We start from the raw sequence: 21288 nt of genomic DNA, 5'->3' as shown, positions 1-21288 counted from the left end.
TCCTTGGGCCCTCCATCTTTCCCAACATCAGGGTCTTTTCCAGGGAGTCTTCTCTCCTCATGAGGTGGCCAAAGTATTGGAGCCTCAGCTTCAGGATCTGTCCTTCCAGTGAGCACTCAGGGCTGATTTCCTTGAGAATGGAGAGGTTTGATCTTCTTGCAGTCCATGGGACTCTCAAGAGTCTCCTCCAGCACCATAATTCAAAAGCATCAATTCTTCGGTGATCAGCCTTCTTTATGGTCCAGCTCTCACTTCCATACATCACTACTGGGAAAACCATGGCTTTAACTATACGGACCTTTGTCGGCAAGGTGATGTCTCTGCTTTTTGTCTAGGTTCACTAGGAATTATCCTATTTCAAAAGCAGGGCTCTTGCAAACAAGACCTTCCCCGTGGGCTGCTGCAACCCTGCGCTCCATCCTCTGCAAAGCCCGTCGCTCTGCCCTCCATAGCTGCTCTCCATAGCACGTTTTCCTTTTTTAAGTGAAATTCCCCTATTCCTTGCAATAAAAGGAAAAAGTTGACAGCTGTGCTGCTCTCCCCGCAGGAAGAAAGCAACCGACAGAACCCAGAAACTGAGTCTCGGCGCGCCACTCTGCACTTTTTTCTGTATGTCTCTGCGCTCTCGTGCAGCGCGCGACGCCTATTCCCGGCCGGGCCCATTGGTGTTCGGGGGGGTGTGTTTGTATGTTTTGCGTGCGGACAGAAGTCAAGCCAGGCCACTTTCTGGAAGAAACTCGAGCAGAGCAGATAAAGGCGACTAGCAAGGCGAGAGGAGGGGGGGAAACGAATAAACGCGCGCGCATATACAAAAAATGAGGACACAGACGCGCACCCCCTTTCTGTGGCACGCAATGGTCCAGTCCGAGGAGGCGGGGCGTGGGCGGGGCTCCGGGCGCGAGGAGGCCGAGCGGAGCCCGTCTTTCGCCTTTTCCTCTCAGACGGTGCTCGGCGGCTCCGGAGGACAAGAGCGGGAACGCGGCGGGCGGAGCGCGGACACGGTGAGGGGAAGCGACGGTTTCCGAGGCCGCCGCCGGTTATTCTCGACCAGGGCCGGCCCTGAGGCGAGGCGAGGCGGCTGCCTCAGGCGGCAGGGCCCGCGGGGACGCCCTCCCTCCCTTCACCCCCTTGTTCCCGGCGTAGGGCTTCCCTGTGACCCCCGGTAGCTCTGGCCCTCAGGCGATGCTCTTGGGTCGTGGGTGACCACGGTGTCGGAGCGCCGTCGAGAACGGCGACTATAGGGTTAACTGAGCGTTAGATGGGGGCGCTCCCCCCCCTCCCCGTGGCTGTTGGGCAAACGGGCAAAAGGGTTCCTGCTGAGAAGGTATTGTTAGGTTCGGTCCCGATGTATGGGAAGTTGGTGAGGGGCCCGGTTTTAAGGGGGAAGCGTTAACGACAATGATATTTGCATTGGTTAGAAAAGGGGGGGTGCTGTTTGAGGGTATTAAGATGAGCCTCGGTGGGAAGTGGGTAAATGGCAGGTTTAAAGGAGAATATTTATTTAATTTTGTGTGTGTGTGTGTGTGTGTGTGTGTGTGTAGTTCAAGAGGAGTTATTAATACACACGTGTGTGTGTGTGTGTGTGTGTGTGTGAATGAAGACACACACACACACACACAAACAAACAAACACAGAGTGATACCTCGGGTTAAGAACTTAATTCCGTTCTTGACCCGTTCTTAACCTGAAACTGTTCTTAACCTGAGGTACCACCTTAGCTAAGCACCACTTTAGCGGAGTCTGTAACCTGAAGCGTATGTAACCCGAGGTACCACTGTATATGTGTATATGTATATGTGTATACACACACACACACACACACACACACACACACAAACAAACATGTCTTTATAACTATATATATATATATATATTCTCTCACACACACACATATATATATGTATATATATGTATATATATGAAGACGGAGTGCCTGGCGTGCTCTGGTCCATGGGTTCACGAAGAGTTGGACACGACTAAACAACCACAACAAATATAATATATATATATAGTTTAAGAGGAGTTAATAATATGTATGTTTACTAAGGGAGTAGGCATGCCTTTTATATTAGCAGCCTTGAATTGAATTGAAAATCACCATTGTACATTATTCAGCATGGCTGCCCCTGCAAAATCCAAGCCATATACTGAATGTAGTGTGGAGGCATGTTTAGGGAAATCCAAATCCTGGTAGATTTTGGTAGTGCTGGAGCCATATTTATGACTAGTTTTTTTGAGGTGGGGGGAGTGTTTATGTGGCTTGTGAAATCTGCCATGGAGGAAATGTTGAGGCTGTGCTGAATCCACTTCTCCCTGCATGTTAATTGCTTCCCCATCAACCTTCCGCTCTTAATTGTGGTTCTTCACTTATTTTTATTTACTTGCACATACACACACCCCTCCCCCAAGGCAGCATAGATGTGTTTCCCAGGCAGTCACTCCATCTGGGCAGAAACTTGGCCCTAGACCCTGCTTATTGTCAGCAAGGTGGTAGCCTCATAGCCCTGAAACTCCCACTTGGTTCTAGCTAATAGAATATTCCGAATAGTACCGAGGAGGCAGAGTGAGTAATGGAGCAGCCTTATTTAATTAAGTGACATGGTTTAATTTTGAAACTAAAATTACGATCTCAGCACCTGAACCCAATTGCTAATTTGTAGGGCAGAGATTAGGTTATATTTATTCTGCTTATGTATTGCTTCACACAAAGGACTACCCAAGCAATTTGCAGTGGCAGCAGTCATACAAATAAATCCATTAAAAGTGTTGATCCACAAAAACCACCCAACAGCATTCAAAATCCACCCTACCTACTTAATGATGAGATGAGGCGCATTTTGCCCTCAAATACTGCCGGAGCACAATCCCCTTCATCCCTGACTATTGCCTGGGCTGGTGGGTTTTTGGAATCAGAACAAGGTTTGGTGTGCTGCAGATTTACCACTTTTACTGAAAAACATGTGACTCTGAGCATGTGTTAAGTACATTTCCCTTGCCACAGCCAGCACCATTTCAGGGAGTGGGGATAAGAAGTTAGCTTTATTTTCTGTTTAATTTTTAAGACAACAAGGGAGACTGGTCTAAAGGACAAGCCTAATTGGCTCTGTCAAAGCGAGCAATTTTTAAAAAAATATTAAGGATGACACGTATTTCTCCTAGAAGATGAGCCAGTGTGATCTAGTGGATGCTTTGATTCTCAAAGATGTAGGTTGATAACCACAGCACTATTGACCAGTTCTCTATATTCTTTTGTTTTGATTTCTTTTTTGTAAAAAGATGACCCAAGTTGCATACACATGATTAATAATAACAATAACAAAATAAATTTATATACCGCCCTTCATCTGAGGATCACAGAGTGGTTTACAGTATACAAAACACAAAATACACAACATAAAAAAACAACAACAATACCCCAGGGGAGTTGTAGTTTATGCCTCACGGAGCTACAGTTTCCAGCACCCTTAATGGAATAGTTTCCTTATTATTTTGGGGTGGGGGTGCTTTAAATGTATATATGCAGTCCTAGTCCTCTCTAGGAAAACCAGCCTCATAGAATCCTGGTTTTAGTTTCTGTGGGTATTAAACAGAGTACTTCAAATCTCTTGAAGGCCTTAAGTAAAACTCAAATGAATGTTCTGCATAGTTAATGGACTCTTAATAGCTAATGAACAGTTTGAGAGAGAAACAATTTCAATTTACTACAGAGGATGCTGGGTTTCATTAACTTACCCTTTATATTAGCAGCCTGATGAATTGAAAATCATGGACATACGTTATTCGGCATGGTTGCCCCTGCAGAATCCAAGCCTTATACTGAATGTAGTTTAAACAGGATGTTCAAGCCAAATGACATTACAATCCTTAATTACAACGCTAGTGTATTGCACAGGAGATGTGATCGAGCCTGTTAACTATTCCAGATTAATATTCACAGTGCCAGCCGTGTTTGGAAAATGTGTAAGGCAAAACATGTACAGTATAGGCTTCAGGTGACTTTGGAGGCATTGTTGTGGGCCCAGCTCTGTGGAACTCCTTCCCACAAGAAGTTAAGACTGCCACCGCCCCTACCGAGTTTCAGACATCTGGTCAGAACTGTTTTATTTCAGGAGGCCTTTGTACCCTGGATGCTTCTCAGAAGTTTTACATTTTTCTTTAATTTTTAGATTTAAACGTTAGAGGTTTAATTTGTGGTGTCAACTTTGTGTGCAGTATATTTTATTGCTGTAAGCCACTTTGAGACCTACGTAGTGGAAAGCGGAATTTTATATTAAAATAAAAACTGCAAGTTGTGATGTGTTCATGTTTTTAGACAAGTGACAAAAATGCAAAATACATCTGTGACTGCCAAACTGAATTGGCACAAATATTTTAAATCCTTAAATACAGTTAATTGTTCACAGGAAAAACATAGTGAGCATGTCAAAGGGCATTGTTTTCCTTTCATATCAGGTTAGAGAACCACAGAAGAGCATATAATTTAAGCACCTGCTCAGTGAGTTTTAAAGTATTTAGGCCATGTAGAGCAAACCAAATGTGGAGAATACTAATCCTGTAGGCTTTAAATTATGAAAATGTAGAATAAAGGATGTCTAGAAATAAGGCTTCAGTTTTAAATCTATGGGAAATGGAAAATAGAAACCCTCAGGTGCATTACCATATGTTCAAATTTAGGTTGTGGTTAGTGCTAGGATGTGGTTTTCTTCAGCCTACACTGGGTAACAGGGCATTTTCTCTTTTAGGGACACTATGAACGAAGAGCAGTTTGTTAACATTGACTTGAACGATGATAATGTTTGCAGCGTGTGCAAGTTAGGAACAGAAAGAGAGACTCTCTCATTCTGCCACATTTGTTTTGAGCTAAACATTGAAGGTAAGTGTAGCCTAACATTGAATAATAATACTGCGCCATTGAGGCTTTGGGAAATTCTGAAAGGAAATTCTTATTCTTATTATTGGAAGAATGTCTCTTTTACTAGAAAAGTAGTAAATAAATACAACATTTTAACTGTTAGTATATTTGCGAAAATTCTCTGTAGTGTCTTATCCACTAAAAACATCTACAGTAATAGAGACAAATTCAAAAGTAGTCACTAAATAATACAGATCACTTGTTGGACTTTTTCAGGGTTTAAGGATCTAAACGCAGCATAACCTACTGTTTCTTAGCAACCACATTATGTCATTGCCAGATGGAGTAGCCATCTGTAAAAACAACTGAGTTTTGTGACACCTTAAAGGCAAACCAATTTATTATAGCATAAGCTTTCCCATATCAGATTTTATTTATTTAACAAGGTTTGTATGCCACCAAAAACCCCCCAGCAACCCTCTAATATATGGAATGGAATATATGGTCACAGGTATATAAACACTGAATGTTGAGAGACAAAATCTTAGTGAGGTCTGAGGGAAATGAAACAGACAGATAATTTGTGCAGCAAAAACTCTTGCTAGTCTTGTTTCCTAGCAATGGTTTAAAATACTTTCAAGCTGAAAACTTGTAAGGATCCAGCATGACTGTCAGGTTAACTTGATGCCGCTACTAAAGTCTTTAATTCAGACACACGAAACCTGCGTTCACATCCCTGTTATGCTTTTAGATTTACCTTATGGTATTAAGCAAAATGCTAACTTTAAGCTCCATCTCCCTCACAGGGTGTTTGTGTAAATTAAAAAAAATAAATCACTCAGTTTGGAGAAGAGAGGATTGGAATACAACTCAAACCTATTGGGCTTGTACTATATGCATGTGAGCTCTGTAAATAGTTACGGTAATTTACTCTTGAGCTTTTTGTAACTTTATAATCTGATAATCAGGATTTGAAGGACTGCTAGTTTAGTTAACCGATACTTACATTTGCCCGGTCTTTAAATAAGCACCTGTGCATTTCTAAGCACGCATTTACTTGGCGATTTCACTTTCCCTTATTCTCAGTTTTGTTACGGTTCCAGCCTTCATAAATACGTGTTTGTGTCTTGCAAAATACATTTCTTGACAAATGTTTGGTCTCCCACTTGTCTTTAGAATAAACAGTGCTGTGTTGAAATATGAAGTTTAACTACTCTTTAGTAATGGGTTTGTGGGCTGCAAAGAATAGAAATTTGACCTAGAATAATAGTTAAGTTGTATGGTTCTGTACAGTATTGTATATTCTAAAAGACAAGTGGAACCATGTGCATTTTGTCGTGAACTGGATTTCGTAAGGCATGAACAAGTCCCAAGTAAGCAAGTCTAAACACATTTCTGTAGTAATAAACATTTGCTGGTGTTCCATCCAGTAATATCCTTCCTGCACAAATGACTTTAGAGTTTTGCCTCATACATATTTGAGGCAACAAAGGTTACCAGACTACAGTCAATGCTGTTTTTTAGATACCAGTCTAGGCAGCAAAGCTAATTGAGGATTGTTGATCTATAACAACAAATAGATCCCCTTTCTCTAGTTTGCCCTGTATGGAATCTAATAATCGGGCAGATAAATATTGAGCAGTTGTTCCTAAAATCTTACTTGGTACCAAAAGTAGAAAGCACTCCACTTTTCCTGAGTGGTGTCATAGGAACAATGGACTACACTGGCCTCTGGTTTGTGCAGGACTTTCTATGCTATATCCTTCAGCAAAGTACTTGGCAAAGAACAGTTTTTAAAAACAGTGCTGTTGCAGCATTCTGAAGGCTTTGTTGGCTTGCTAGTAAAATGGAGAGAAGAAAAATGACTTAAAAACCAAACCAGTTTGCTTTGTTCGGGTTCCAGAGTACAGGGGCAAGTCTCCTGCTTACCCTGGCTAGGCTCACAAGGTTCAGCTCAAAGTTGGGAAGATGTCTTGTTGCTATTCATTCTCTTCCAAAGGTGGCTCCAAAGTTCTCCCAATCTGCAAATTATTAGCTGTAGGGAAACCTGACTGTTTTCAAATGGTTTTTAGGTGTTGTTTGTTTTATTTTAAAATTGGATTTCTTTGTTGCTGTGTTTCACACTCTGGGCTCTTTTGGGCGGCAGGGGTTGGGTTGAAATTTTATAATAAGTTAAAATAAGGGACGCGGGTGGCGCTGTGGGTAAAACCTCAGTGCCTAGGACTTGCCGATCGCATGGTCGGCGGTTCGAATCCCCGCGGCGGGGTGCCCACCTAGCAGTTCGAAAGCACAATTAAGTGCAAGTAGATAAATAGGTACCGCTTTCTAGCGGGAAGGTAAACAGCATTTCCGTGTGCTGCGCTGGCTCGCCAGATGCAGCTTGTCACGCTGGCCACGTGACCCGGAAGTGTCTGCGGACAGCGCTGGCTCCCGGCCTCTAGAGTGAGATGAGCGCACAACCCTAGAGTCGGACACGACTGGCCCGTACGGGCAGGGGTACCTTTACCTTTTACCTTTAAGGCAGTGGATGACCCTCCTGTTTTGCAGTCGTATGATCATTCCAGACCTGTATCTTAATGGCCTGTTATCTTTGTAACAATTCCCCTGAAACAAAACAAAAAGTTCTGATCAATTGATTAATTCACTCACGCTATTACTTTGCAGTAAAAAACACTTCAAGCCATCTCTTTTAATCAATTAAGGAATAATTACTCCATACAACGCGCTTTTTAAATTTGATTAATCATTCCATTGAGTTAGACAGAAATCCGTTAAAGAACCTTTACAAAATCTACCTCTCCACATGCACACAGCAACAAAGCAAAATCCTAAAATGGTCTTTTACTTAATTATCAGCCACCTAGGGATAATTGCATCTAAGGAAATAAAAACTTGGGTGCCATCCAACCTGGAGAAAGGGTGGCAGTGGATGTGAACAGCTAGCTGGCAAGTCCTGGCATCAAAGCTGTGTGTGTGCCTGTTCATGGCTCTTTGAACTTGCCCAGCTGCTAGCATAGCTCTTTGGATTAGAGACTTGCACACAAAGAGAAAACAAGCCCAGCAGCTATTGTGTAACACAGCAACATGAGCTGGGTACAAAAGCTGATGCTGGCTGTTCCATATAATGAGATCTTCCATTGTAGAAGGCTGTAGAAAAGAATAAATGCCTACTTCAAAATACATCTGCACCTGTTCTGAAATACTTCTTGAAAAGCAGATGATTTAGTTCCTACTTTCTTTACATGTATATGCTTGCTGTTCTAAGCATCTGTTTTATATTTAGCCAAGATAGAAATATGTTGGGGCATGAGTTCCCTTTCAGCATTTTAATTAAAGCTTTTCAAATATAGAGGGTCCTCCCAGGCATAATATAAGTAGCTGCTGGCTGAGAGCTGCTTGTCAGTTCAGTTACAACTCTACAGGGAGATAATCCTTCAGAGTTAACATACTGGCTAAATGCCTTATGCCAGTATGGCTGAATGCCTAAATGTCTTGGTAGGACTGCATTTTTCCATACTCAAAACCAGCAGTACCACAGGCTAATTTGCTTGCACAGTAATAAGCTGCCGGAAATCATTGCTTCTTGATTTTCTGGCACAGTCCCTTACGGTGTTGGTGAGGCATTTATACAGGGTATTTGCTGAATTTAATATATTGATATAAATATCTTTAAATATTTTTAAACAATACCATGAGCTTGAGTGGCAGAATCACAGTATGCTGAGAGAACTAATATAAATATTATTTACTCATTTTAAAAAGTCAGCTGTTCTTCAGAATAAATTCTGCTCAGCCAATGTACTGTCACTTTATTGCAGGTGCTATATGCTCAATTGAAAACTTCCATAAAGATTCTAGTGCATCATACATAATGCTTAACTATGGCTTAACTTGAAACAAGCAGCTTTGAGGTTTTTTGCAATCAAGTTGTGCAAATTTAATGAAATTACTCAAAAGTCCACATTTTGCTCCTGGCCATGCTGGAAGCAACGAAGCACAAAGCTATTCTTCTTGTGTTAGTCAAACGTGAGTTCATGGTTTGTTTCTTCTCCAAGCTCCTGGTTTGAGTCTTCTCCAAACACAGCACAAGCAGTAGCCAAGGTTTGTTTGAGGGAAACAAACCATGAACTTAGCTTTGCATGGCCAGGAGCGAGACCATGCTGGAATCAACTGTGGTTCCGTGTAATGCACGAACACAGCTTCTGTTGGCTGTTGGGGTGCAGAATGTGAAAATCTCCCCTCCATGTTTTTTGGGGTGGCAGCATATGTGAAATAAGTGAGCTTCTCAATGAGATTGAGAAGGAAGATTAGATTTATTCTTTCCCAACTCCTATAGATGAGAGACAAAACCCATGTGTAGAACGGAACAAAATTGTTTTTGTAGTCCTGGTGAAAACAGCAACACATTTTTTTCTCAGTGGAGAATTACAGTTGCAGCACTGCCACACTCCTTTATTTCACATTCATACATGTATTTCATAATCTGCTTTATGATAGATGTTTGCTGAGCTTTTCCTAGTCAAAATCCAGCCTATTTAAAGGTGCTTAGATAACAGATTATGTCCAGTGATTCTACAAAGCATCACTTTCCAGTTTTGTGAAAGACTGTATTGGTGCCATATTAAAGGTGCTGATGCCCTGAGTGACTCTGCCTATCTCAGTATAGTACTTATCATTTTTTGCCGTAAACATTAGAGATGTTAACCATAGACGACAGAAGTTAGGCTATCCTTGTCCAGATAGGAGCACAGCTGGACCACTGTATTCCTGTAGTCTATAAATTCCTACCTTAGTCTTAATAGGATTCAGTTTGGTTTATGTGTGATATAAAGATAGGTAAAAGGTAAAGGAACCCTGGATGGTTAAGTCTAGACAAAGGCCACTATGGGGTGTGGTGCTCATCTCGCTTCAGGCCAAGGTAGCCGGCATTTGTCCTCAGACAGCTTTCCAGGTCATGTGACCAGAATGACTAAACCGCTTCTGGCACAACGGGACACCGTGATGGAAGCCAGAGAGCACGGAAACATTGTTTATCTTCCCGCCGCAGCGGTACCTATTTATCTACTTGCACTGGTGTGCTTTAGAGCTGCCTGGTTGGCTGGGACAGAGCAACAGGAACTCACCCCGTCACACAGATTCAAACTGCTGACCTTCTGATCAGCAAGCCCAAGAGGCTCAGTGGTTTAGACTACAGCGCCATGTGCTCCCTTCATATGTGATATATGGAACAAGTTGAACGATACCAGATGGAGTCATACTTGATGCTGAATCCAAGCAAAACTGGTCATTATGCCAGGTGAGTCCTGTTACTTGGGGACGCCCATCACTGGTATATTTAGCTTCCTCTTAGTCGCTTAGACTGATCCTCTGTGGTAGTTCCTAGGTGTCGAGGTTGTGGAAGTGGAGATGATTTTATTTCATTATATAGGGGTGTGGATAACTCTTTGAGCTGCTTATGAGAAAAATTAAGTGACTATGAGATACAGAAAATTACCTCTTTATCAACCTTGTGTCCTTGCAACCTGTGTCTAGTCTTCATTGAGTGCCGATTTCTTAAAATATCTGCAGCCTACAATTTAATATAATTGAATTACAGTGTCCACTTGTAACTTTTTTCTCCCCTCAGGAATACCAAAGTCTGATCTTCTGCATACAAGATCATTAAGGGGACACAGAGACTGTTTTGAGAAATTCCACTTAATAGCAAACCAGAGTTGCCCACAGTCAAAACTCTCCAAGAGCACATATGCAGAAGTGAAAAACATACTGAGCAAAAAAATTAACTGGATTATACAGTATGCACAAAACAAAGATTTGGATTTGGATTCTGAAAGTTCGAAGCAAGCACAGCATCAGCTGTTTGGCTTTAGACATCAGAGAGAGAGAAAGCTACTGCCACAATTTGATTCCCAAGTTCCTAAATACTCTGCAAAATGGATAGATGGAAACTCCGGGAGTATTTCAAACTGTTCGCACAGTATTCTAGAGCCAAGAGAATCCAGCGATTTTAGACTTGATATGTTGCAGCAAGCAGGTGCTACCTTACACTGTAGTAGTTCATTGTGGTCCAGTCATGACCAGTCAGCGGAGATGGGGAAAGCTGAAACAGGTCCAGATACCCAGGTCCAAAGAAGACACCCGCAGTACAGCAGGGAGCAATGTAAGTGGAAGAAGTGCTTATGCTTATGTGTCTCGATATTTTGGTTCTAAATCTTTATAAAGGCATTTTTAATAGCTTTTAGTAATCAGGCTTCGTCATCTGAAAGTCACTGGAAACGGGAAAAGAGTAAATGTTGCTTGCTAGTATCTGATTGTCAAATGCACCAGGAAAGAAGGGAAGTCTTCCTTTTTGAGTTGATGTGCAAACACTAAAATTGTATTTATCTTTGAACGTTTCATTGACACGTGGATTCACTCCAGCGATTAACACTTAAGCAGAAGGAGGGAGGTCCTCTGAGTTCACATAAGCGTAGAACTCGTAAATACTTCGTTTTAAATCAGCAGATTTTGTGTTGTGTTTAGGATTGCAGCCTCATGACATTTACAAGGGAGTAAGCTCCATTGCTGAGGGACACGGGTGGCGCTGTGGGTAAAAGCCTCAGCGCCTAGGGCTTGCCGATCGAAAGGTCGGCGGTTCGAATCCCCGCGGCGGGGTGCGCTCCCGTTGTTCGGTCCCAGCGCCTGCCAACCTAGCAGTTCGAAAGCACTCCCGGGTGCAAGTAGATAAATAGGGACCGCTTACTAGCGGGAAGGTAAACGGCGTTTCCGTGTGCGGCTCTGGCTCGCCAGAGCAGCGATGTCATGCTGGCCACGTGACCCGGAAGTGTCTCCGGACAGCGCTGGCCCCCAGCCTCTTGAGTGAGATGGGCGCACAACCCTAGAGTCTGTCAAGACTGGCCCGTACGGGCAGGGGTACCTTTACCTTTACCTTAAGCTCCATTGAGTGTATGGAAACTTACTTCTGGGGAAACATGTATGAGACGACACTGTTAATCCAGTAATATTGATCTCTTTGAATGCTTAATTTAGTGTCTAGTAAAGGTTTTACAATCCTGGAGCAGCTTTGAAGGGTGCAGAAGTTCTGCTGTGTGCTGGTGGGTGGGGAACTGATAACAAGCAAGAGTCTGTTAAGCCTGTTCAGTTTTTATGGCCACAGACATCTTCTCATTTATTTTCCCCAAAGGGATGTTTATAACCCTGACCAGATAAGAGTGTGACTTCATGGGATGTGACATAGAAAGGGCACAAATTCACATTAAGGCAGTTGTATGAACTTAAGGGATGCGGGTGGCGCTATCGGGACGCTGGTGGCGCTGTGGGTTAAACTACAGAGCCTCGGGCTTGCCGATCAGAAGGTCGGCAGTTCAAATCCCCACGACAGGTGAGCTCCCGTTGCTCGGTCCCTGCTCCTGCCCACCTAGCAGTTCGAGAGCACATCAAAGTGCAAGTAGATAAATAGGTACCACTCCAGTGGGAAGGTAAACGGTGTTTCTGTGCGCTGCTCTGGTTCGCCAGAAGCGGCTTAGTCATGCTGGCCACATGACCCAGAAGCTGTACGCCGGCTCCCTCGGCCAATAAAGCAAGATGAGTGCCGCCACCCCAGAATCATTCGCGACTGGACCTAATGGTCAGGGGTCCCTTTACCTTTATGAAGGTACTTTTGCACTTTTTAACTCCTGGGTATTTGGGGTTGCCATGGTCTTCTGAACATTAATACCCTAAGTATGTTGCTGCTTCCCATTTTTCTGACTTGCCACTACAGTAGAATGAAGAAGCCCAACATTCAGTTATGTTAGTCTTGGTTACCCTTCAAAATCGTTTGTTAAAACATTTTTGTAGGTCACCCCTCCTTTGCTTCTCCTCCCACTCTCTTTTGTCTGGTGGCTTATGGGGTTTTTTTCTTGTTTCAGTGAGTAAGATGACTCTTGCAGAGGTGGAACAGCTGAATGGGAAACTCCTCCAGCAAATCCAGGGTAAGGTGAATTTTAATATTTGTCTATTGATTGGTCCTCTCCAAAATAAATACATAAAGGAAAAAGACACTGCTAGTTTTAAGTGTAGAAAATACACTTTTTTCTCTCTTCCCATGAAAAAGGTAGAAATCTTGGGAAATAGAAACAAATTAATTTTGGAGACTACAATGTAAAAGCATCCATCTGCATTCTAGAAAGTGTCATGTATTCTGCTCATATATTGATCCAGAGTAGAATCCCAATTTATAGTTAGCAGAGTAAAAACTTAAACACGTTGCAGGATTCCCAGAAAATAGACCAGAGGCAAGTAATATTTCATCCAGCAGAGCTTTACTGCTACTGAAGGCAAATGAGCATAATGGTCACAAATCCAATACATTCAGGATTGGCCCTGTCCATAAGAAATCCAGTTGTGGCAGACTTTACTTAAAACTACAATAACTTATAATAAGACTAAACCTTAACACTATATACAGAACACCACACCAGAAGGAAGAGAGACAGAAAGAGAGACCCGGGCTTCTTCTGGCCTTATTATTATAGTCAGCATGATCTTGACAGAAAAAGATAACGGAAACAGTTCAAGCCAGCAGTACTCAGCTTCTCTGAAGGAATAACCCAAACATCAGGAGCCTTCTGCTTCTTTCTTTCACACAGAGAAGCTTCCAGAACCCTCTTGAATTAAGTAGAAAAGGAAAGCTCTCTACACATCAGATCAATACTTTCTGTACTAAGAAATGCAAACTGACAGAAAGGGCTCTAGGTTACTGATTTATAGGTTCACAACTTTCATCTTGTTTTTAGTATCTTGTAAATGAAACTACAAAATTGCAAAGTGATGGGTGTACTTCCTGAAATCATGGACTAACTTGATGCTGATATTTATTTCAGATGTGTTTGAAGAGCTGACTAAGCAAGTACAAGAAAAAGACTCCTTGGCTTCACAGCTTAATGTCCGTCACATTGCTATTGAGCAGCTGCTAAAGAACTGTTCAAAATTGCCATGTCTACAGATGGGACGGGCAGCAATGAAATCCAATATCTCCATATAGCTGCAGCAAAGCTTGCCTTTCCCCGCTTTGTTAATCTTATCTCATACAGTTGCATACTCAAGCAATATTTTGGAAAATTCTAAACATGTATGCATTGCAAAACGCAATGGAAGTTACATACAGTGCTCTTTTTTAAAAGAAGAAGATGATGAGGAGGAAAAGTGCACTGGAGACTAGTTTGGCTCTGGAAGTCATCTAATCTCCTCCCAAAATCAGTTACGTTCCTTCCAGGCACTGATGATAAATACTTTGGTGTGACTTAACAAAGACTTCTGACTGCCTGTAAATAGCCTGGAGCGCTAGCTGATGAAACGCAGTTTTTAGGTACAAAGTAAATGATGGCGCAACCAGTATTCATGAAATCTACATTTCTTATTTATTGTAAGCAATATTTTATTACTGAAATTTTATACAAGAAGAAACTATTTTAGGTACTTTTCCACATCTCTTTATAAAAGTTTTGAATGATATATAACATTTTTGCCTTGTGTAATGATGGTTTACCCTTTTTTTCAAGTCTGTGTACTTAACTTTCATGATGGAAGTTGCTGTTTTTATTAAAAAAAATTGTTTCCCAAAGACACAATCTCAGTGGCTATAATGCGTTACTTTTACTTTTCGGCAGTGTACAATTTATTGGGCATGGGTTGTATCTTAACAGAAGAAATTTTAAGCACAGCACCTCCTTTTCGGAATGATGGTTCATGTTTTGTTAATATATGAAGAGCTGGGTTTTGGTTTTGTATGTGAATTTTTAATGCTTAATAAAAGTATATGGCTTCAAAGAAATAAACCTATAATACCTCATGGAAATAATTGTAGTATTCTTTTAATGCTCTGCCTGATACGTCACAAACTCCTTGCGCATAGAAAGCTAGAATATTAAGTAAGCTAGGCTTAGAAGCCTTATCTTGCACATGCGACCACCACTGATGGGCACATGAGTAAGGGCAAAATACAGCAAAAAGCTAGTTTATGCAGTTTGTTCCTGTGAACATCCTACTACAAAAAGTGCTTTGAAATCTGGGGTGCATGATGCTATACAATGCCCGTCAGGGAGAAGCTACTTGTGCATTTGTTCAGATATCATCTCTGGTAATCGCACTTCTGTGGTAAAACTGTTTTGACTGATTAAAGTTGTAGTTGAGTATTTGCCTTCAAGATTTCATCTCTCTCAGCATCTGCATCCAGCCTTCGCTTAACAAGCATCTTGGCAAACGTCCAGAGAAGGAGCTGCTTATGCCCGGTGGGACTTATCTTGTGATCATTTTAAAGCATTTTCCTCCCAACTTCAGTTTACAAAGATCAGTTTTCTGCACACAGATGATAGCGACCTTTTTCCCTCTGGCTCTTCAGGCCGACTGATGATCCCTTCATCCACACAGAGCAAATAAGCTTTTAAAAATAGTGTGCTGTCTGGTCTTGGACTTCAAAGAAGAGTTAAAACTTTTTGCCTCGAGTGAGAGAAAATGATGAATGATGTTTGACTTCAAGGTTGCTCAATCAGTTGTAAAAGTGCTTTGTGTTCTGTAGTGGTGAGAGTGTTAGGCAGAGCGGGGGGACTAGGGTTCGAATCTCCACTCGGCCACAAAGCTCACTGGCTGACTCTGGGCCAGGCACTGCTGGCCTAACCTACCTCACAGGACTGTTGGAGTAAAATAGGGAGAAAGAGAACATTACCTCCTTGAGCTGCTTGGAGGAAAAGTGGGATATAAATCAAAAAGCTATAAACCTACTATCACAAGATTTTTGAATATAATGTCAACACATGGGTTGTTGTTTAGTCGTTTAGTCGTGTCCGACTCTTCGTGACTCCATGGACCAGAGCACGCCAGGCACTCCTGTCTTTCACTGCCTCCTGCAGTTTGGTCAAACTCATGCTGGTAGCTTCGAGAACACTCCAACCATCTCGTCCTCTGTCGTCCCCTTCTCCTTGTGCCCTCCATCTTTCCCAACATCAGGGTCTTTTCCAGGGAGTCTTCTCTTCTCATGAGGTGGCCAAAGTCTTTGGCGATCAGCCTTCTTTATGGTCCAGCTCTTACTTCCATACATCACTACTGGGAAAACCATAGCTTTAACTATACGGACCTTTGTCGGCAAGGTGATGTCTCTGCTTCTTAAGATGCAGGGTTAGTCTCAACTAAATTATATGAAAACCTAAAAATCCTTTTTTGGGGACAGGTGACATTTCACAGATTTGTGCTACTTTCCTGAGAGAGTATTACTGAAGAAATGTGGCCATATGCTATCTGTTACCGATTTTACTGTATTTGGTGTGGTGTGATTATTCCTGCGCTGAGAACTAACTTCTCAGGCAAAGCTAGTTCTTAACCCAGTTCTGGGAGTTAGTGCATTTGAACATGCATAAGATATTCTCATCAACCTCAATACCTTGGTCAGTTCCATAATAATAATAATAATAATAATTCATTATTTATACCCTACCCATCCAGCTGAGTTTCCCCAGCTACTCTGGGCAACTCCCAATCAAGTGTTAAAAACAATACAGCATTAAATATTAAAAACTTCCTAAACAGGGCTACCTTCAGAAGTCTTTTAAAGATAGGATAGCTGCTTATTTCCTTCACATCTGAAGGGAGAGCGTTCCACAGGGTGGGCGCCACTACTGAGAAGGTCCTCTGCCTGGTTCCCTGTAACCTCACTTCTCGCAATGAGGGAACCGCCAGAAGGCCCTCAGCGCTGGATCTCAGTGTCCGGGCTGAACGACGGGGGTGGAGACGCTCCTTCAGGTATACAGGCCCGAGGCCGTTTAGGGCTTTAAAGGTCAGTACCAACACTTTGAATTGCAGTAGTCCAAGCGGGAGATAACTAGAGCATGCACCACTCTGGGGAGACAGTCTGCGGGCAAAATATATTAGCCTGCGTACCAGGTGGAGCTCGTAGACAGCCGCCCTGGACGCAGAATTAACCTGCGCCTCCATAGACAGCTGTGAGTCCAAAATGACTCCCAGGCTGTGCACCTGGTCCTTCAGGGGCACAGTTATCCCATTCAGGATGAGGGAGTCCCCCACACCCGCCCGCTCCCTGTCTCCCCAAAACAGTACTTCTGTCTTGTCAGGATTCAACCTCAATCAGAATGGCTTCTGTCCTTTGCAAATAATAAATGTGTGCTGGCGCAGTGGGTAAAACCTCAGTGCCTAGGACTTGCCGATCGCATGGTCGGCGGTTCAAATCCCCGTGGCGGGGTGCACTCCCGTCGTTCGGTCCCAGCGCCTGCCAACCTAGCAGTTTGAAAGCACCCCCAGGTGCAAGTAGATAAATAGGGACCGCTTACCAGCGGGAAGGTAACCGGCGTTCCGTGTGCTGCTCTGGCTCGCCAGATGCAGCTTGTCACGCTGGCCACGTGACCCGGAAGTGTCTGCGGACAGCGCTGGCTCCCGGCCAATAGAGTGAGATGAGCGCACAACCCTAGAGTCTGGCAAGACTGGCCCATACGGGCAGGGGTACCTTTACCTTTATTGTTGCTTAGAAATTGTGCTGAAGTAGAACCTGGACAGAGGGTTGGAGGAGACCCTGCAAAGATAATAGTACTATCGTCCATTCCAAAGCCAGCATAGACCACCAATTCTCTTGTAGGAAAATAAATGTCAAGAGGATGGAACCAATTTTCCTCCTCTTAAACTTGTTTTTCTCTATGGGACTGCCTTGGGCGAAGTCAAACCATTAATGCATCTCACGAAGCACTGCGTGCTCTTGACAGTTCTCAAACGTCTTTTTGTTCTCTGCCCATGTGCAGATGCCAGCAGCTATTTTAATTAGGGCTTCACTTATAAAAGAAAACAAAAGCGCAGTGTGCAGCTTACTCAGCGTGACACCCGATTGGAGCCGAAACAAACCACAGGGGCGGCTTTGTTTTCATTGTGGTCAAGAATAAATGATAAAGGCCGTGCCTGCTTTAATGCAATCCAAAGCTGCAGAACATTTATACAGTTCTGTGATTTTAAGTAGACTTGTAAGTTAAAGTTATATAAATGTCACTACACACACACACACACACACACACACACACACACACACACACACACAATCTAACCTTAACTCTTGGAAACAGCTTTATTTACTCTTGCAGGAAGGATGTTTCCTACAACAGATAATTTGGACCCAGTACATAGCAAGTTTGTAGGAAATAATGTCCAGGTGAGATGTTTGGTTGTGGAACCCTTTTCTTCTGGAAAAGCTCTGTTCCTAGTGTCAGATTTAATTTTCAGTCATTTACTTCATAAATTTCTATCCCCCCCCCCTTTGCCATTCTTGACCCCAGTTCGCATTGATGAATGCATAAATAAATACAATACCCATCCCAGTAAGATACTTAGGTACAGTGGTGCCCCGCAAGATGAATGCCTCGCAAGACGAAAAACTCGCTAGACGAAAGGGTTTTCCGTTTTTTGAGTCGTTCCGCAAGACGAATTTCCCTATGGGCTTGCTTCGCAAGACGAAACGTCTTGCGAGTTCTTGCGAGTTTGTTTCCTTTTTCTTAAAGCCGTTAATAGCCGCTAAGTCGTTAATAGCCGCTAAGCCGTTAATAGCCGCTAAGCCGCTAATAGCCGTGCTTCACAAGATGAAAAAAACGCAAGAGGAAGAGACTCGCGGAGCGGATTAATTTCGTCTTGCGAGGCACCACTGTAAAGGTAAAGGGACCCCTGACTATTAGGTCCAGTCGTGACCGACTCGGGTTGCGGCGCTCATCTCGCTTTATTGGCCGAGGGAGCCGGCGTACAGCTTCCGGGTCATGTGGCCAGCATGACTAAGCCGCTTCTGGCGAACCAGAGCAGTGCACGGAAACACTGTTTACCTTCCCGCTGGAGCGGTACCTATTTATCTACTTGCACTTTGATGTTTTTTCTAGGTTGGCAGGAACAGGGACCGAGCAATGGGAGCTCACCCTGTCGCGGGGATTCGAACCGCCGACCTTCTGATCGGCAAGTCCTAGGCTTGTTGTTGGCAGTTCCATTCAAAATGTTTGAATCAGAACTGTAGAGTTGGGACCCAAAGTCTCCTCTAGTCCAACTCCCTGCAATGCAGGAATCACAATCCTAAGAAAAAATAGACCCCCCCCCAACCCTTATATCTCTCGGAAAGAAAGCCATTGTCTCACAATTCAACTTGCTGCGTTTCCTCGGAGTAAAGAATGAAAACACTTTGCAATTCCATAGCTATTAAAGGAAAACCTACAATCTTTCCACGTACAAATCAATTCCTGGTTATTCCTCCAGCTTTCTTCATTTAGCTATCTAATTTAGGAAGCGGGGTTCACTTTACAGGGGTCCCTTCACCTTTAGGGTGTCTGCTGTGCATGCAAAAGTCCAATCTCTAGCATCTTCAGGTAGGGCTGGGATAGGATGGACCCCCTGCCAGAAATCCAGGAGAGCTGCCAGTCAGTGTAGGCAATATGGGGCAAAAGCAGGTTCCCGTGTTCCTGTAAGAGTGCACTTCATACTGAATCAGGAAGGCAGCAATAGGGAAGCAGGCAAAAGCTTCAAGTATAAGATAGTAAAATACCGTCTTGGGAGCACAGCGGGGGCATAGATGGGGACTTATAAAGGTAAAGGTACCCCTGCCCGTACGGGCCAGTCTTGCCAGACTCTAGGGTTGTGCGCTCATCTCACTCTATTGGCCGGGAGCCAGCGCTGTCCGCAGACACTTCCGGGTCACGTGGCCAGCGTGACAAGCTGCATCTGGCGAGCCAGCGCAGCACACGGAAACGCCGTTTACCTTCCCGCTAGTAAGCGGTCCCTATTTATCTACTTGCACCCGGGGGTGCTTTCGAACTGCTAGGTTGGCAGGCGCTGGGACCGAGCAACGGGAGCGCACCCCGCCGCGGGGATTCGAACCGCCGACCTGACGATCGGCAAGTCCTAGGCACTGAGGCTTTAACCCACAGCGCCACCCGCGTCCCTGATGGGGACTTTTACAGGACCCTAAACAGGACCCTAAATCTGGTCTGGCAACCTGGCACAGAACAGTATTTTAAAGACTTGTTCTCCTCTGCCAGACTTTGGCAGAGCAGCAGCCCCACTGCTGAACGTTTCAATCCAGTTTAATTTTTACAGGGTTTCTTTATGCCAGCTTCTTGTGCATAGGATCCCATCAAAAGACCATCAAGTCCCACATCTAAAATCATAGAATTGTAGCATTGGAAGGGACCCTGAGAATCATTTAGTCCAATATGCGACTGTCGCATATGAGGATCAAACCTGCAACCTTGGCGTTATCAGCAGTGGCGTAGCATGGGTTGTCAGCACCCGGCGCAAGGCAAGTAATTTGCGCCCCCAAACCCGTGGAGCCAGGTAGGGGCAGAGAGCTGCGAGCGCGCCCCCCCCAGATGTTGTGCCCGGTGCGGCCGGCCCCCCCTGCACCCCCCACGCTACGCCACTGGTTATCAGCACAATGTTCTAACCAACTGAGCTGACACAAGCTTCTCAGGAAAACCTCTTGTTGGAGGATTGGTCCCAATTTTCTTGCACAAGCCTTACTCAGAAGTTAGACTGTTATGTACTGAAGTTCTCACCCTGGGCCAGCAGGGGGATACTCTAGACAGTTTTCACTCAGGTCCACATATGCAAATAAGGAATCGAAAGTGACGTTCAGTGATTGGATAGTTACAGAAAGTGGTTACTGTTGCGTTGCAGTTGAGCTCTATATAAGCAGGCTGGATGAACCCTTCAGTTCAGTTCTGTTCTGGCCTGTGAATAAACAAGAGTTGTTTGAAGAATCGCTGTGTCGTCTGATATGTTCACCCACAACTTAACATAGACTATGCCCAGACTTTATGGAGGGCTTGTTACGATTTGTTGGCAGGGAGGCTATTATGACAATGAGCATTCATCCTCAGTTGGTTGAATCTCACCTGGCAGGCCCTGAAAGGGCAGAATACTGGTTTCTGGGAGGCATACAATAAACATGAGCTGTATTCATTAAAACAAAAAAACAAGAGTTGGGTCTGATCCACGGCACTGCTGCATGCATGCTAAGGCTTGCCTTGAAATGCAGCCTAATTCATATGGAGTGCAGTACCAATGCTACGGATTGGCCAGAAGTTTGATAAGAATCTACTGGTAGATCCAAGTGATTTGCAAGAGAGTTGTAAATATTTCTGCCTCTCAGTAGTTGAACATTTGTTAGCACAACTGAATTTATATAAATACTTCTGGGATGACTGGTTCCCCGTCGTCGTCGTCTCCCCCTGCTTATTTCTCAGGCCCTAGAGTTCCTCATTTGTTTTTAAAAAGTTTTTATTAGTTGTTTCCAGAGAAAGGCAGAAATCAGGAGCTACTTACTGGTAGATTTCTGGGTGACTTGCAGCAGATCAGCAAGGATGTTGGCCTCGCAATTGTTAAATAGCAACAGTAAAATTCTCGAAGCTACCAGCATGAGTTTTACCAAACTG

At 43.6% G+C, this 21288-nt stretch overlaps 1 protein-coding gene across 2 annotated transcripts; it reads left to right on the top strand.

Moving 5' to 3' along the window:
• The first annotated feature begins 863 nt into the window (after positions 1 to 863).
• C10H21orf91 (chromosome 10 C21orf91 homolog) lies at positions 864 to 14684 on the top strand. Of its 2 annotated transcripts, none has more exons than XM_028746752.2 (5): positions 864 to 1001; positions 4743 to 4873; positions 10479 to 11012; positions 12763 to 12825; positions 13717 to 14684. In XM_028746752.2, exons 2-5 carry the CDS (start codon positions 4750 to 4752, stop codon positions 13875 to 13877), a joined length of 882 nt encoding a protein of 293 aa, XP_028602585.2. In that variant the 5' UTR covers positions 864 to 1001; positions 4743 to 4749; the 3' UTR covers positions 13878 to 14684. The 2 variants fall into 2 exon arrangements, with proteins under 2 accessions (XP_028602585.2, XP_028602584.2); XM_028746751.2 differs by lacking the exon at positions 864 to 1001 and adding an exon at positions 1179 to 1324.
• The last annotated feature ends 6604 nt before the right edge of the window (positions 14685 to 21288 follow it).

This window comes from Podarcis muralis, chromosome 10 (assembly GCF_964188315.1).
Source record: "Podarcis muralis chromosome 10, rPodMur119.hap1.1, whole genome shotgun sequence".
Lineage (NCBI taxonomy): Eukaryota > Metazoa > Chordata > Lepidosauria > Squamata > Lacertidae > Podarcis > Podarcis muralis.
Note: the sequence above shows the minus strand (reverse complement) of the source record. Positions and strands in the feature narration are given on the sequence as shown.